At 45.9% G+C, this 13,360-nt stretch overlaps 1 protein-coding gene across 3 annotated transcripts in view; it reads right to left on the bottom strand.

The window, feature by feature from the left end:
* CCDC77 (coiled-coil domain containing 77) overlaps positions 1-13,360 on the bottom strand; it is a 28,714-nt gene that overhangs the window by 12,502 nt on the left and 2,852 nt on the right. For all 3 annotated transcript variants that reach the window (XR_009736666.1, XM_061418282.1, XM_061418280.1), the window contains 4 exons: positions 12,033-12,085; positions 10,055-10,298; positions 6,008-6,150; positions 235-331 (listed from right to left, as the gene is read on the bottom strand). Coding sequence is in view for 2 of the 3 variants with exons in the window: in XM_061418282.1 (XP_061274266.1) it covers positions 235-331; positions 6,008-6,150; positions 10,055-10,298; positions 12,033-12,070 (522 nt within the window). In the remaining variant the exon portion in view is untranslated. The remainder of the gene's footprint in view (positions 1-234; positions 332-6,007; positions 6,151-10,054; positions 10,299-12,032; positions 12,086-13,360) is intronic.

The raw sequence follows: 13,360 nt of genomic DNA, 5'->3' as shown, positions 1-13,360 counted from the left end.
TTTCCAAATGGCAGAATGGGGTAAACAATGCTACTTTCCAAGGCTTTTGAAGAAAAAGAATAAAATCACAAACCTGTTTGTAATTGCAGAAAATGCTCTGAAAAAAGCAAACTGAGACCATGGTAGCTAATTCTCCTTTGAGCTTCTTTAGCAAGGATCAAAGTTGTCTGATTAAGGACCCAGGCTGCATTTTGTAAAAGCCTTGTCTACCTTGCTATATAAAGGAGGACTTACTTTGTTGGGAGGCTCCTTATAAAAATAGGTCACTTCTCCAGTGTCTGTTCCCACAAGAGCCAAGAGATTCTGAATCTTCTTCTTGTCTTCTAGCTCCCTGCAATTCTCATAGAGAATAAGCATACATTGTGTCCAGAGTAAGTAAATGTTTGTTTAAAGGATCTCCCTTCTGACTCATTTATTTTTAAAGCAATGATAACCTCAAGTTAAAATTAAATTGGATTAACCTCCTACACTATTGGTGGGAATGTAAACTGGTGAAGCCACTATGGAGATCATTATGGAGGTTCCTTAAAGAAACTAAAAATAGAGCTACCATATGACCCTGCAATCCCACTCCTGTGCATATATTTGGAAAAGATGAAAACTATCTAATTCAAAATGATACATGCACCCCAGTGTTCACAGAAGCACTATTTACAATAGTCAAGACATGGAAACAACCTAAGTGTTCACCAGCGGGTGAATGGATAAAGAAGATGTTCTAAACACAGAGGGCTTCCCTGATAGCTCAGTTGGTGAAGAATCCACCTGCAATGCAGGAGACCCCGGTTAGACTCTTGGGTCAGGAAGATCTGCTGGAGAAGGAATAGACTACCCACTCCAGTACTCTTGGGCTTCCCTTGTGGCTCAGCTGGCAAAGAATCTGCCTGCAATGCAGGAGATCAGACCTAGGGGTCTGATCCCTGAGTTGGGAAAATCCCCTGGAGAAGGGAATACTCCAGTAATATACTCCAGAATACTCCAGTATTCTGGCCTGGAGAATTCCATGGACTGTAGGCCATGGGGTCGCAAAGAGTCAGACCTGACTGAGTGACTTTCACTTCACTTTACTTCACTACACACACACAATGGGATGTTACTCAGTCATAAAAAAGAATGAAATAATGCTATTTATGGCAACATAGATCGACCTAGAGATTATTATACTAAGTGAAGTCACACAAAGACAAATATCATGGTATCACTCATACGTAGAATCTAGAAAAATGATATAAATAAACTTATTTACAAAACAGAAACAGACTAATAGATGTAGAAAATAAACTATGGTTACCAAAGGGGAAGGGGGGAGGGATCAATAGGGAGTTTGGATTAACATATGCACACCACTAGATATAAAGTAGGTGGCCCTACTGTACAGGGAACTCTACTCAATATCCTGTAATAACTTACCTGGGGAAGAAAAGCTGAAAAGTAAATATATTTGTATACCTATATATATATTTATAGGTATATACACATACCTATGCATAACTGAATCACTTTGCTGTATGCCTGAAACATTGAAAATCAAAAATGTCAAGAGAGGAGAGAACATCAGCAATAAGCTCCAAAAAATTAACTAAACTAAATTAAATTAAATAGGATTTATCTAGACTTCAGCTCTAATTTTAAGAGCATCAGGCATTTAGATTCAGGAATTCAGAGAACCCAGCGGGAAATAACTTCAATCAGTTGGTTGAAGAGCGTGAAGGCAGACACCAGGGCATACTGCTCAAATCTGCCTCTTCAGCTACGTGGGAGCTGACAGTTCACAGCTGGATCTCTCTCCAGGCCTGCTCTGAGTCTAGGCGGCCTGTCTCACCAACTGTCTGCTTGAGGAGCAGCCTGCACCCGGGGCCTGGCTACTGAGGGGTGCGAAACCCAGTCCTCTCACCTCGTTTCAGGATCTGAGGACCATCCTAGAAGGGCACCCTATGGCAGGGGCTGAGGCCTGCTGTCACTGAATCGCCACTTAGCCTCTGCACACTCAGACTCTCCAGAGTGCCCCCTGGTGGTTTACTCCTGAGCACACTCCCCGAAAACCTCCTGCAAGCAAATCTCCATTGCGGAGTGCATTTTCCAGGAAACTGACCCCAGACAGTTGATACCACAAATGGACCAAGGAAGCAAACTTTAAGAGAGATGTCAGGGACTTCCCTGCTGGTCCAGTGGTTAAGACTTCACCTTCCAATGCAAGGGGAGCAGGTTTGATCCCTGGTCAGGGAGCTAAATCCCACATACTTTGCAGCCAAAAAGCTAAACATAAAGCAGAAGTAATATTGCAACATGTTATAAATTCAATAAAGACTTTATTAAAAAATCTTTTGAAAACACAATGAGATTTCAGAGCCTGGGATGTGCAGACCTGTAACAGTGTTCTTAGGAGCAAGACAGGTGAGTGGTCAACAGGGGAGAGGCTAAACAATCAAATAAAAGTAAAAGCAGGAGGAGAGCTGGGCTGCATTCTATACAAACTCACAATCTCTGCCCCATTTCCCACACCCCAGCCAGCTGTCAAGACTACTACCTAAAGAAGAAGCTGACTCTCTGAGAGGTAAGGTCTGGTGAGGCCTCAGCCAGAGCCCATGGTCACGATCACTCAGCCTTTCTTCCAAGGGCCCACGGCCATTTATTCCAGTAACTGTGCACTGTGGAGAAGGGCTGCTGGGCAGTCTGAGCTGACTTTGACACCTAGTGAAATGAAGCATTATCTAGGGCATACAGGAACCAGGTAATAAACAGAATTTTGGTTCCAGTCCAGCTCAAAGTGGGTCCACTGGATCCAAACCCAGTCAGGAGTCATTTCCCCATCTCCAAATGTATAACTGAAATGAACATAATTGGCAGTTGGCAAAATCTCCAAACTGTTTTCTTGGTTTCGGTGTTAAAGCAAGTGGAAGCCTCTGAAACTGCCTCTCTGCACCCCAGCCACGATGGTAAACAAAGACTAAAGGATGTAAGGGTGAGGGTCCCCATCAAATCCCCATTAATTCACAAGCATGATCCTGCAAAACCAGACAGGCAACAACGCAGTGCTACCAAGTAGGTACAAGTCGGTGACTGTGCCAGCTGCAGTAGCATTTTTGCTAGAGCAGAGAACCAGGTCTTAGGTACACAGCATGTGGCTATGGTTAAGCAAATGTGCTCCCTTCCACGATCAACAGGCCCAGAGCAGTTCTCGTTCAGGTGACATGAACAAGAGGATATTTCTACAGGCTTTCTGAGGACCATTAGCTCTTCTGTTCAATATCAAATTTGTCCAAAGGGACCTGGATCTGTTCACTACTGAGCTATCAAATTAAATCAGATGGGACAAACAAGAAGTGCAAGTGGGTTAGAACCCTCAAGTGTACTCCAAAGGGCCGGAGGTAAACCCTACATAGCACATCAGCCAAGTTTCAGGGGTCTGATCGAGGCATGCCAGGCCACTCCCTTCAAAATGAAGGACAGATTATTGTACCTCATGCCTACCGCCACCAAAGACTCATAATGCCAGAGGAACTGCTCAGTGTCTGAAGACAACATGTCCTTTCTCTGGGACACTGCGCTGACCCATGTAACAGGTGACATGGAAGGTGACAAGGAACACTGTGCTGACGCTTGTAACAGGTGACGTGCAAAGTGACACAGGATACTGTGCTAATGTTTGTAACAGGTGACGTGGAAGGTGACATGGGACACTGTGCTGACCCGTGTAACAGGTGACGTGGAAGGTGACACGGGACACTGCGCTGACCCGTGTAACAGGTGTCGTGGAAGGTGACACAGGACACTGCACCGACCCGTGTAACAGGTGACGTGGAAGGTGACACGGGATACTGCGGCGACCCGTGTAACAGGTGACGTGGAAGGTGACACGGGACACTGTGCTAACGCTGTTACTGCGGCAACCCGTGTAACAGGTGACGTGGAAGGTGACACAGGACACTGTGCTAACGCTGTTACTGCAGCAACCCGTGTAACAGGTGACGTGGAAGGTGACACAGGACACTGTGCTAACGCTGTTACTGTGGCAACCCGTGTAACAGGTGACGTGGAAGGTGAAATGGGACACTGCGCTGACCCGGGTAGCAGGTGTCGTGGAAGGTGACCCTTCCTTGTGGCCCAGAACTGAAATGAAGTGCTGCATTAGGTCAAGGCTGAAACCATTAAGAAGATTGAGCCAGGAATCAAAAACCTCCCAACAAAGAAACACCCTGGACCTGATGGCTTCCGTGGTGAATTCCACTGAACACTTAAAGAAGGACTAACAGCAATCATCCTCAAACTTTTCCAAAAACCGAAGAGGAAGCAACAGTTACTCTTACTTTTACTTTCTATCAGCCAGCACTCCCCTGATACGAAAGCTGGACAGACACTACACGAAAACCACTACAGACCTTACAGACATTGATACAAAAATCCTCCACAGAACATTAGTAAACCTGCATTCGGCAGCATATTAAAAGGATACACCACAATTAAGTGGAATTTATTCCTCGAATACAAGCAAGGTTCAACATATGGAAGTTGATCAAAGTAATACATCACACGGACACAATGAAGGAGGAAAACACACGATCATCATCTGATACAGAAAAAGCACCTGAAAACATTCAACACCCTTTTTAGATAAAAACACTCAACAAATTTAGAAGAGCGGGAAACAATCTCTGCACAACAAAAGCCACAATTGAAAACCCATGGCTAAAGTCACACTCAATGGTGAAAAACTGCAAATTCTCTACTAAGATCAAGAACAAGACAAGGCTGCCCATTGGGCAACTTCTATTTAACTTAGTACTGAAGTCCTAGCCAGACCAAGTAGGCAAGAAAAAGGAAGAAAAGACACTCAAGTCGGAAAGCAAGAAATAAAATAATCCTTATTCACAGATGACATGATCTTATTCTCAGAAAACCCTAAGGGTGCCACAAAATTTTTTTTTTTTAATTTTAAAAATTGTTAGAACTAGTAAAGGAATTCAGCAAAGGAGCATAACACAAATCCAACATGCATTTCTATACACTGACAATGAAATATCTGAAAAGAAAATTAGGAAAAGAATTTGATGCACAACAGCATCAAAAAGAATATTCAGGAATTAACCAAGGAAAGGAAAGACTTGTATACTGAAAACACTCCTAAAAGAAATTAAAGATGAAATAAACAAATGGAAAGATATCCTGTGTCCATGGATTGGAAAACATAATATTAAGATGTCAACATTGCTCAGAGCAATCCTCAGATTTCATGCAAGTCCTATAAAAATTTTCTGTGTGGGATGATGAGAATGTTCTGGAGATGGACAGTGGTGTGGCTGCATGATGACACTTAACGATACTGAACTGTACACTTAAAAATGATTAAAAGAGTAAATTTTAGGTTAAGTATATTTTACCAGAATTAAAAAGAACTGCGCTGTAGTGGGTGTTCCGGCACACTGTTCAGATGCCCATCACCCAGGGGCTCAGTCCTTCTCCAGCAACTGCCCTGGGCTGAAGGGGGCTGCCTCCCCCAAGTTTATATCCCTCCCTGGTGGGAGCTGCGTCCAATGACAGATCACTCCCTGTGGGGCTGACTAAGATCTCTGTCCCTTGGTGGACTCTGGTGGTGGTGGTTTAGTCACTAAGTTGTGTCAACTCTTGCAAACCCATGGACTGTAGCCCACCAGGCTCCACTGTTCATGGCATTTCCAAGGCAAGAATATTGGAGTGGGTTGCCATTTTCTTCTCCAGGGGATCTTCCCAACCCGGGGATCGAAACTGTGTCTCCTGCACTAGGTGGATGCTTTACCACTGAACCACCAGGAAGTCCTTGATGGACTCTATCATAATTCAAATTCTCCCTCAACCCAAATCTGCTCAGAGCTGCTCCCCTTAAGAGTCTCCCTACTGACCATCGCCCAGGCAAACCCCTATCTCAGAGCCTGCTCCCTGGGAACGCAGCCAAGAGGACCACGGAAGAAATGTATCTTGTTCCATGCGGTTTAGAAACATGCCCCTGGCGTCTCCTTCCTCCCGTTAGTACCTGATTCTTAGGCGGTCGTTTTCTGAGTAGAGGCGTAGGACGTGCTCTCGCTCCTGGAAGAGGCAGACCTGCATGTCACTCAGAGCTTTCTGCAGCTCAGCAATCTCTTCCTCCCTCTGCTGCAAATCCCATTCCAGTTTATGCTGGTGGGGAAAAAAAAAAGGCAGCTGACAAGATACTGGGCTTCAGAGGAGTAGCTCTTATTGCATGCAGTGGCGTCAGTTCACGTAGAAATATTACAAAGTGGACAGTTTCAGCAATGCAAGCTCCAAATTACAACAGGCTGCGTACAGATGAGTTTAAACCCACAAGGTGAATGACCTCAGAGCTCTCACATCACCTCCTCTTACGGATGACAGAACCCAGGACACCACATGATCCACCTGTTCTAGCCACTCCTTTAATCTGGCTACAATGTGCAGCTTGCAGGATCTCGGTTCCCTGACCAGGGATCGAACCAGTGCCCCCTGAGGAGGAAGCTCGAAGTTCTAACCACTGGAACACCAGGGAATTCCAAGTCACACTTTAATGCTTTTTATGTAATATGCATTATAAAACTCTGGAAAGCAAAGATGAAAGGTGTGACTCCTGCTTACAGAGCAGGAGGAACTGTGTGGGGAGACAGACATGCCAATAATTAAACTGAGAGGACTGAATGCAGCACACATGGGGGAGGGGTGAGCTGGCCCAGGAAGAATCCCTGACAGCTGCTGGGGGGTCAGAGGCCACCAGAGAGCTGAAGCCTGAGAGGAAGGCAGAGATGGAGGAAGGCAGTGCTCTCGGGGAAGAGCTGGAAATGCAAGGACCTCAGTATCTCTGATGGCTCAGACAGTAAAGAACCTGCCTGCAATACAGGAGACCCGGGTTTGAGCTCTAGGTTGGGAAAATCCCCTGGAGAAGGGAACAGCTACCTACTCCAGTATTCTTAAAAACAGGCTTCCCTGGTCGCTCACATGGTAAAGAATCTGCCTCCAATGCGAGAGATCTAGGTTTGATCCCTGGGTCAGGAAGATCCCCTGGAGAAGGGAATGGCAACCCACCCCAGTATTCTTGCCTGGAGAATCTCATGGACAGAGAAGCCTGGTGGGCTACAGTGCATGGAGTCACAAAGTCAGACACGACTGAGGGACTAACACACAGCATCACTGGAGCGGAAAGTGAGAGGTTGGTGGAGCAGTGTGACCCTAGGCGCTGGATCCTAGGAGCTGTTCAGGATGAATAGGAGTTTGAGAGTGTGGCATGAGAGTCTGAGATGAAACAGGAGTTTGGACAGTGTGGTTGCAACCATGATGAGGTGGCTGGAAGGGACTGAGCAATGTCTGGGAGGCAGGATCAGCAGGTCTCAGCAAGTGACCGGAGGGAGGCTGGGCAGAACCACAGGCACTGACGCCATCATGAAGAAGAAAGAAGCATTAAGAGACAGGAGTGGAGGGAGGGGATGGCAGGGGTCTACGCGTACGTATAGGTGGGGGGGAAGGGGGTTCCTGACTTCAGATATGGACACAGCACCATGGAGCTCAGCAGGAGGAGGAGTCAGCCCTAGTTACCTGGGGTGTCATCGTCCCGTTGAAAGAGGAAACAGACAGAACAGGCTCCATCTTGAAAGCAGGACTGCCTCTTGGGCCGGACTGTGGACTTTGAGCTATACAACCAGTATCTATGGAAACGACATACCAACTGGAAAACCAGACCCCTTAGATGGAAGAGCCCCAGGGCTTCTACGGCTAGTACCTAGACTCTCCCCGGCCTACAAAAATACCCTAATTATCTGTGTAACTGAATAAAATCATAAATTCTATTATGCTTATTGGGGTATGACCACAGGCCTATTGATAATTGTCCACTGTTAACTACCTAGGCTTAAGGCATACGAATCATGGGTTAACTTTGATTATATCTTTCTTTTCCTTTGTTCAGACTAGTTTCAGAGAACTTAGGGAGAGGGGTTTGGGTACGTACACTTAGGGTATATAAGGTTTTCACAAAAACTGGTCAGGGTCCTTGGCTAAGAGGAGACTCTGCCTTGGGCCCACCACTGTAATAAACTGCACTCCACTATCTGCATTGTCCTTCTGAGAGTTTGTTTCCCAGAAGGCTTGGCTACAACACCAAAGGCAGAAGGACAACGCGTGGACAAAATGAGATTACTTACGGTAGAATCACAAAGAACTTTGACATTTAAGGCTAAGGAAGGAGAGGCCATTCTCACCTTCTGAGTGGCCCATACTCTTCTGTGGAGTTTCCCTCTACCTCTTGAGTCTCATTTTGTCTCTCACTGAGTTTTTCTGCAATGAGACATCAAGAACCTGATTTACTAAGCTCTGAGACCAGAGACCAAAACCCCCTCCAGGTGGGAGAAGTTAGCAGTTAATGTATTGTATGCTAACAGTATGCTGCCAACAAGTACACAGACCCCAGACAGGTTGGAACTAGCAGGGGGATGATGCTGACTCCTGATGACCTCACCACCAGCCAATCAAATGAATGTCCATGAGCTGGCCACACCTTCTCTGAACCATTATGATATAACTTCTCACTACCTTCCCCAAAGGGACAAAGTTTTGAGGGCAGTAACTTACGTCTTTTCTACTTCACTGTTCCCTCCGCCCCACCTACCAAAAAAAAAAGGATTAGGAAAGAAAGTTGTTAATCAAGACTGAGAACTAGTCAGAGAGGCAAGCCAGACACTGGGAAAGAAAAATGACTCTGGAATCAAGACAGAAGCAGACCTCTCAGAGGAGAGGTCAATAGGGAACATACCGCAGAGGTCACAGAGAGGTCACTGAGGCAACATATCCTGGAGCCATGGGAGGAGCAGCTGAGGACTGGACCCAGCTGCAGTCAAGAAGTCGCCGAGCAGGTGACCAAGTCAAACTATTCTGGAAGGCTGACTGGGAAAGAAAGCCATCCCTGCCCTGAGAGAAGAGTTAGGGAAGCTTGGCTAGAGGGGGGCCTTTCTCCTTCATTGGGAAAGACTTGAGTCTACCTATATACTGAGGAGGAAAAGCCAATGTCAAGAAGAGGTTAAAGACAGAAGACAAAGGGCAGTTCCCTGGTGGCCTAGCTGTTAGGATTTGGGGCTTTCACAGGCATGGCCCGGGTTTAACGCCTGGTTAGAAAATGGAGATCCTGCAAGCTGTGCGGCATGGCCAAAAAATAAACAGAAACTGCTGGATCTGTTCAGCCTCACTATGCTCCCTGGAGCAGTGAGGAGGAGGGGACGGATACGGGTGCAGGTGACTGAGCGTGGTCGGGCGGAAAGTGAGGCTGCCAGAGGTGAGGGGCCTGTGGGCCAAAGGAGAGCAGGGAAGGCAGGGCCTGGGCCTGGAGGCGGGGCCGGGACCGGGAGTCTACCACCAAAGGGTAAAACTTCCATGTGGTGTCTGAGGACACCATGATTTATCTCCTGTGAATTCATCTTGCAATGACCTTTCTAGGCAGCGGTTCTCAGCTGGAGGGTGGGGGGGCGTGGGGTTTGCCTAAGCCCCCAGGAGAACTCTGGTGATGTCTGGGGGCATTGCTGACTGTCACCACTTGGGGGTGGGACAAAGAACTGGCCAGCCCTCACCGTGGATACGGCCATGGTCCAGAGGCCCTGATCCAGGACCAAGGTGGGGGACAGGGGTAAGCCACAGGGCGAGCTGCTGCCAGCAAGGGGCACAGACCAGCAGGGCCACATGCGGCAGTGCAGCGACTCCTAGAGTGAAGCCAAGGGGTTGCCGTTTAGAGAGGGACAGGGCGGCCAGAAGCTGACACACAGCACTTAGTAAACGGAGAAGTCAGGGAGTTGTGGAGGCGACACTGGAGCAAAGTCAGGCGTGAGAGGGAGAAAGAACCAGAGGCACAAGAAGGCTGAGAGGAAAAGACACAGCAGTCTGGGGCATCGTGGTCCAGCGAGGCCCTCGGGAGGAGGGCAGCTCGGCAAGGTGGGAGGGACCTACAGAGAACACGGACGCGTGTGCTCGGACGCCAGCTGGCACTCGCGGGAGCCCCAGCACTGGACGGGCTTGCTCAGACTCCAGGACGGCCGCACCGGGTCCTCCTTACCTGCCCCTCGCACGCTTCCCTGTACAGCTCCAGCTTCTCCAGCAAGTCCTCGTTCTCTGCCTCACACTCAGACATCTTCTTCTGATAATACTCCAGAAGCTCCTGAGACGGGCAGAGGACAGCCAAGCGATCCTCCACCGAAGGCAGGGGAGTCGACTGTACAGAATCGGAGAAGGACACACCCTTCCACCTGGTGGGGCTGCTAAAGCTGCTGGCAGCCTCATGCTTGTGGACAGCTGCAGGCCTGTGTGAGACGGAGAAGGACACATTCATAAAACTGTCTGAACGTCTATGAGATGTTACAATTCCTCAAATTAAAAATAAAGCTTATGTTCTTAAAGTGCTCATAATGAAGGTGCTCACAAACCTGAGAGTTTAATGTTACAGGTTTGTGAATAATCAATCTTATGAACTGCTCTCCAGGTATTAAAGGCTTAAAGCTGGATTCAAAATACAAGTTAGACAATAAAAAGAGTTCATTTAAAAGAAAAAAAGGAATATCAACTAAGTAAGGCCAGAGAGTGACAGTCAGAAAATTTGATACTATTAAGAATACAGCAACAGGAACACTTATATGCTGTTGGTGGAGTGTAATTCGATTAACCTACAGAAAGTAAATCGGTTAAATCTAGTAAATTGCAATTCTCTTGTCTACACATACATATAATGTGACATACACAAAAATGTTCATAGAAACCTTATTTGTGATAACAAAAACAGTAAACTTTCCAAATTTTTGTTCAACAGGATAATGGATAAACTGTGGTGTATTCAGACAATGGAATATTTTCAAAGTTACAGAAAACATGAATTAGAGATACCTGTATGACTGAACCATCTGAACAATATTAAATGGGAAAATGCACGCAGATGCATATACAGAAGATATTACTATTCATTTATAATCAGAACTTGAAAAATGAAAGTTTACTTTAAGGGACAGACAAATAAGTGGATCAAGATTCAGGATTAGAAAACAGAGCCTTGGGACTTCCCTGGTGATCCTGTGGCTGAAAGTCCAAGCTCCACATCAGGGGGCATGAGTTTGATCCCTGGTCAGGGAACTAGATCCCACACACAGCAACTAGAGTTTGCATGTCACAACTAAGACCCAGTGCACCCAAATAAATAAATATTTTTTAAAAACTAAAAAAAATAAAGCCTCATCAATAATCACACAACCAATCAGAGCCCAACATCTAGCATCAGAGACTTGAATTACACAGACCAAAACCAGCCAAGTGCAAAGGCTAGATTAGAGGGTTTTTTTGGTTTGTTTGCTTTTAGCAAACGAGACAATGAAAGTTATAGAAAACAAATGATGCAGAAGCAGAGAAATTCTCATGTGAGAATTAATTCACTTTAGCTAACTGCCTGCAGTTTACAACAACAAAATAGACCACAGAGCAGAGAAACTTTATACCAGAGTTTAAACAAGCCCAGAGTTGTAGTTAATGAAGGTTATGGGCAGCACTTTTAATAGATGAGCATGACGAAAAAAATACTACTTTATAAATCATTAAAAGCTCATGACAGAAATACTACTGAGTTTCGTATTTTAAAAAGGTGTTGCCTTCTGATACCTCTGGCAAATAGGTTAATGGATAACCTAACTAAAAGGTATTTCTGAAGTTCTACAAACAGGAGTGTGTTGATGACGAGGAGGGCGATGAAGAGGAGGTGTCATGCAGGCTGACCGAGAGCCAGAGTCCAGTCTCCTGTTTTTGTCTGTTGGTTGTTTCCCCTATAATCGAGGCTCACTCAAACTGCCTGGATTCTGGTATTAACATTTACTATGTCCTAGTTTTTAATCTAAATTCCACATAACAAGAATAGAGAAGTGAGGGCTAACATAGTTCAAATCCAGAGTTGGGAAGTTCTCTTCCAAAACCCTTCTAGTTCCTAAGCCAGTGGGCACTCGGGTGCCAGAAGTCTAGGCTCTTTATTTCAACAACTCAAAAATAAGCAAATGTCTTACTTTCTGCAGACAGGGGACTGCGTCGGGGTAAAGTTCATGCTGTCCTTTCACACCTGTCGAATACACAAAAGATCCAGAACGAGGGGTCAGGAACAGGAAAAACAGGACAGGATGCGCAGACCGGTCCACCCAGCATCATCAGAATGTGCCGTTTTAGAATGCAGTATTATTTGGGCAGCTCCAGATCACGGGATTTTATTCAGACATTCTTTTTTTTTTCAGACATTCTTCCTCATCATTGTTTTTAAATACAATCAGACTGACATTTAACATTTCAATGGCAAGCACACAAAAGAAAAGCCCTCATATGAAAGTTTTCTGCAATGAATTTACACGCAAAAACAAATTGACAATTCTTTCCGTGAAATAATAGCAGAGGGAGATACAGAAAACTTTCGAATAACCAAGAGAAATTAAGTGGAAATTCAGGCCGAGGACTCAACATGCTAAATTTAAGTTAAATACAAAGGCACTGATGTTAACTGTATTTGGTGTGCTGCATCTATTGTTTTATCTTTAAAAAGCTCGTGCACAATTTCCATTTCAATTGATAATACAGATCACATTTCTTACTTTATTTTAATTGGATAATTACAATATTGGGATGGTTTCTGCCATACATCAACATGAATCGGCCATAGGTCTACATGTGTCCCCCCAATCCTGAACCCCCCTCTCACCTCCCTCCCTACCCCGTCCCTCTAGGTTGTCCCAGAGCACTGGCTTTGGGTGCCCTGCTTCACACATGGAACTCACACAGGTCATCTATTTTACATATGGCAATATATATGTCTCAACTATTCTCTCAAATCATCCCATCCTCCCCTTCTCCCACGGAGCCCAAAAGTCTGTTCTTTATGTCTGTGGCTCCTTTGCTGTCCTGCATGTAGGACTGTCGGTACCATCTTTCTACACAGATCAATCTTGTCACAGGAATTTTCAGGAAGATAAACTTCACTGTCAAAGAGGGAATACCATGTTATGTGAAGGAGAGAGGGGAGGAGGGAAGATGCGGAGATGGGGCATGGGAGGGGTTCTTCGTAAACCTGGCTTTGGGGAAAGCTTTCTCGTCAAGCCTGCTGTCACTTCACTGTGACTGTGAGCAGGCGAGAGGTGACCTAACAGTCTATCCCAGTGCTCTTCTGCTTGGTAAATGTCTGCCTACAATCTTCAGTCCCTGGGGAGCAATTCTGTGACAAGGAGTGAAAGCACGCACCACTTTGGTTAATTCCAGGTGCCATTTTCCTGCTCACAACCCCGTGTTCTCCCCGCTCCTCCCCCCACCTCCTTGAGCTTTCCTGCACTTGGCCTCCAGGACACCATATGCT

Source organism: Bos javanicus, chromosome 5 (genome assembly GCF_032452875.1).
Source record: "Bos javanicus breed banteng chromosome 5, ARS-OSU_banteng_1.0, whole genome shotgun sequence".
In the NCBI taxonomy this organism is placed as follows: domain Eukaryota; kingdom Metazoa; phylum Chordata; class Mammalia; order Artiodactyla; family Bovidae; genus Bos; species Bos javanicus.
This window is presented reverse-complemented; position numbering and strand designations above follow the sequence as displayed.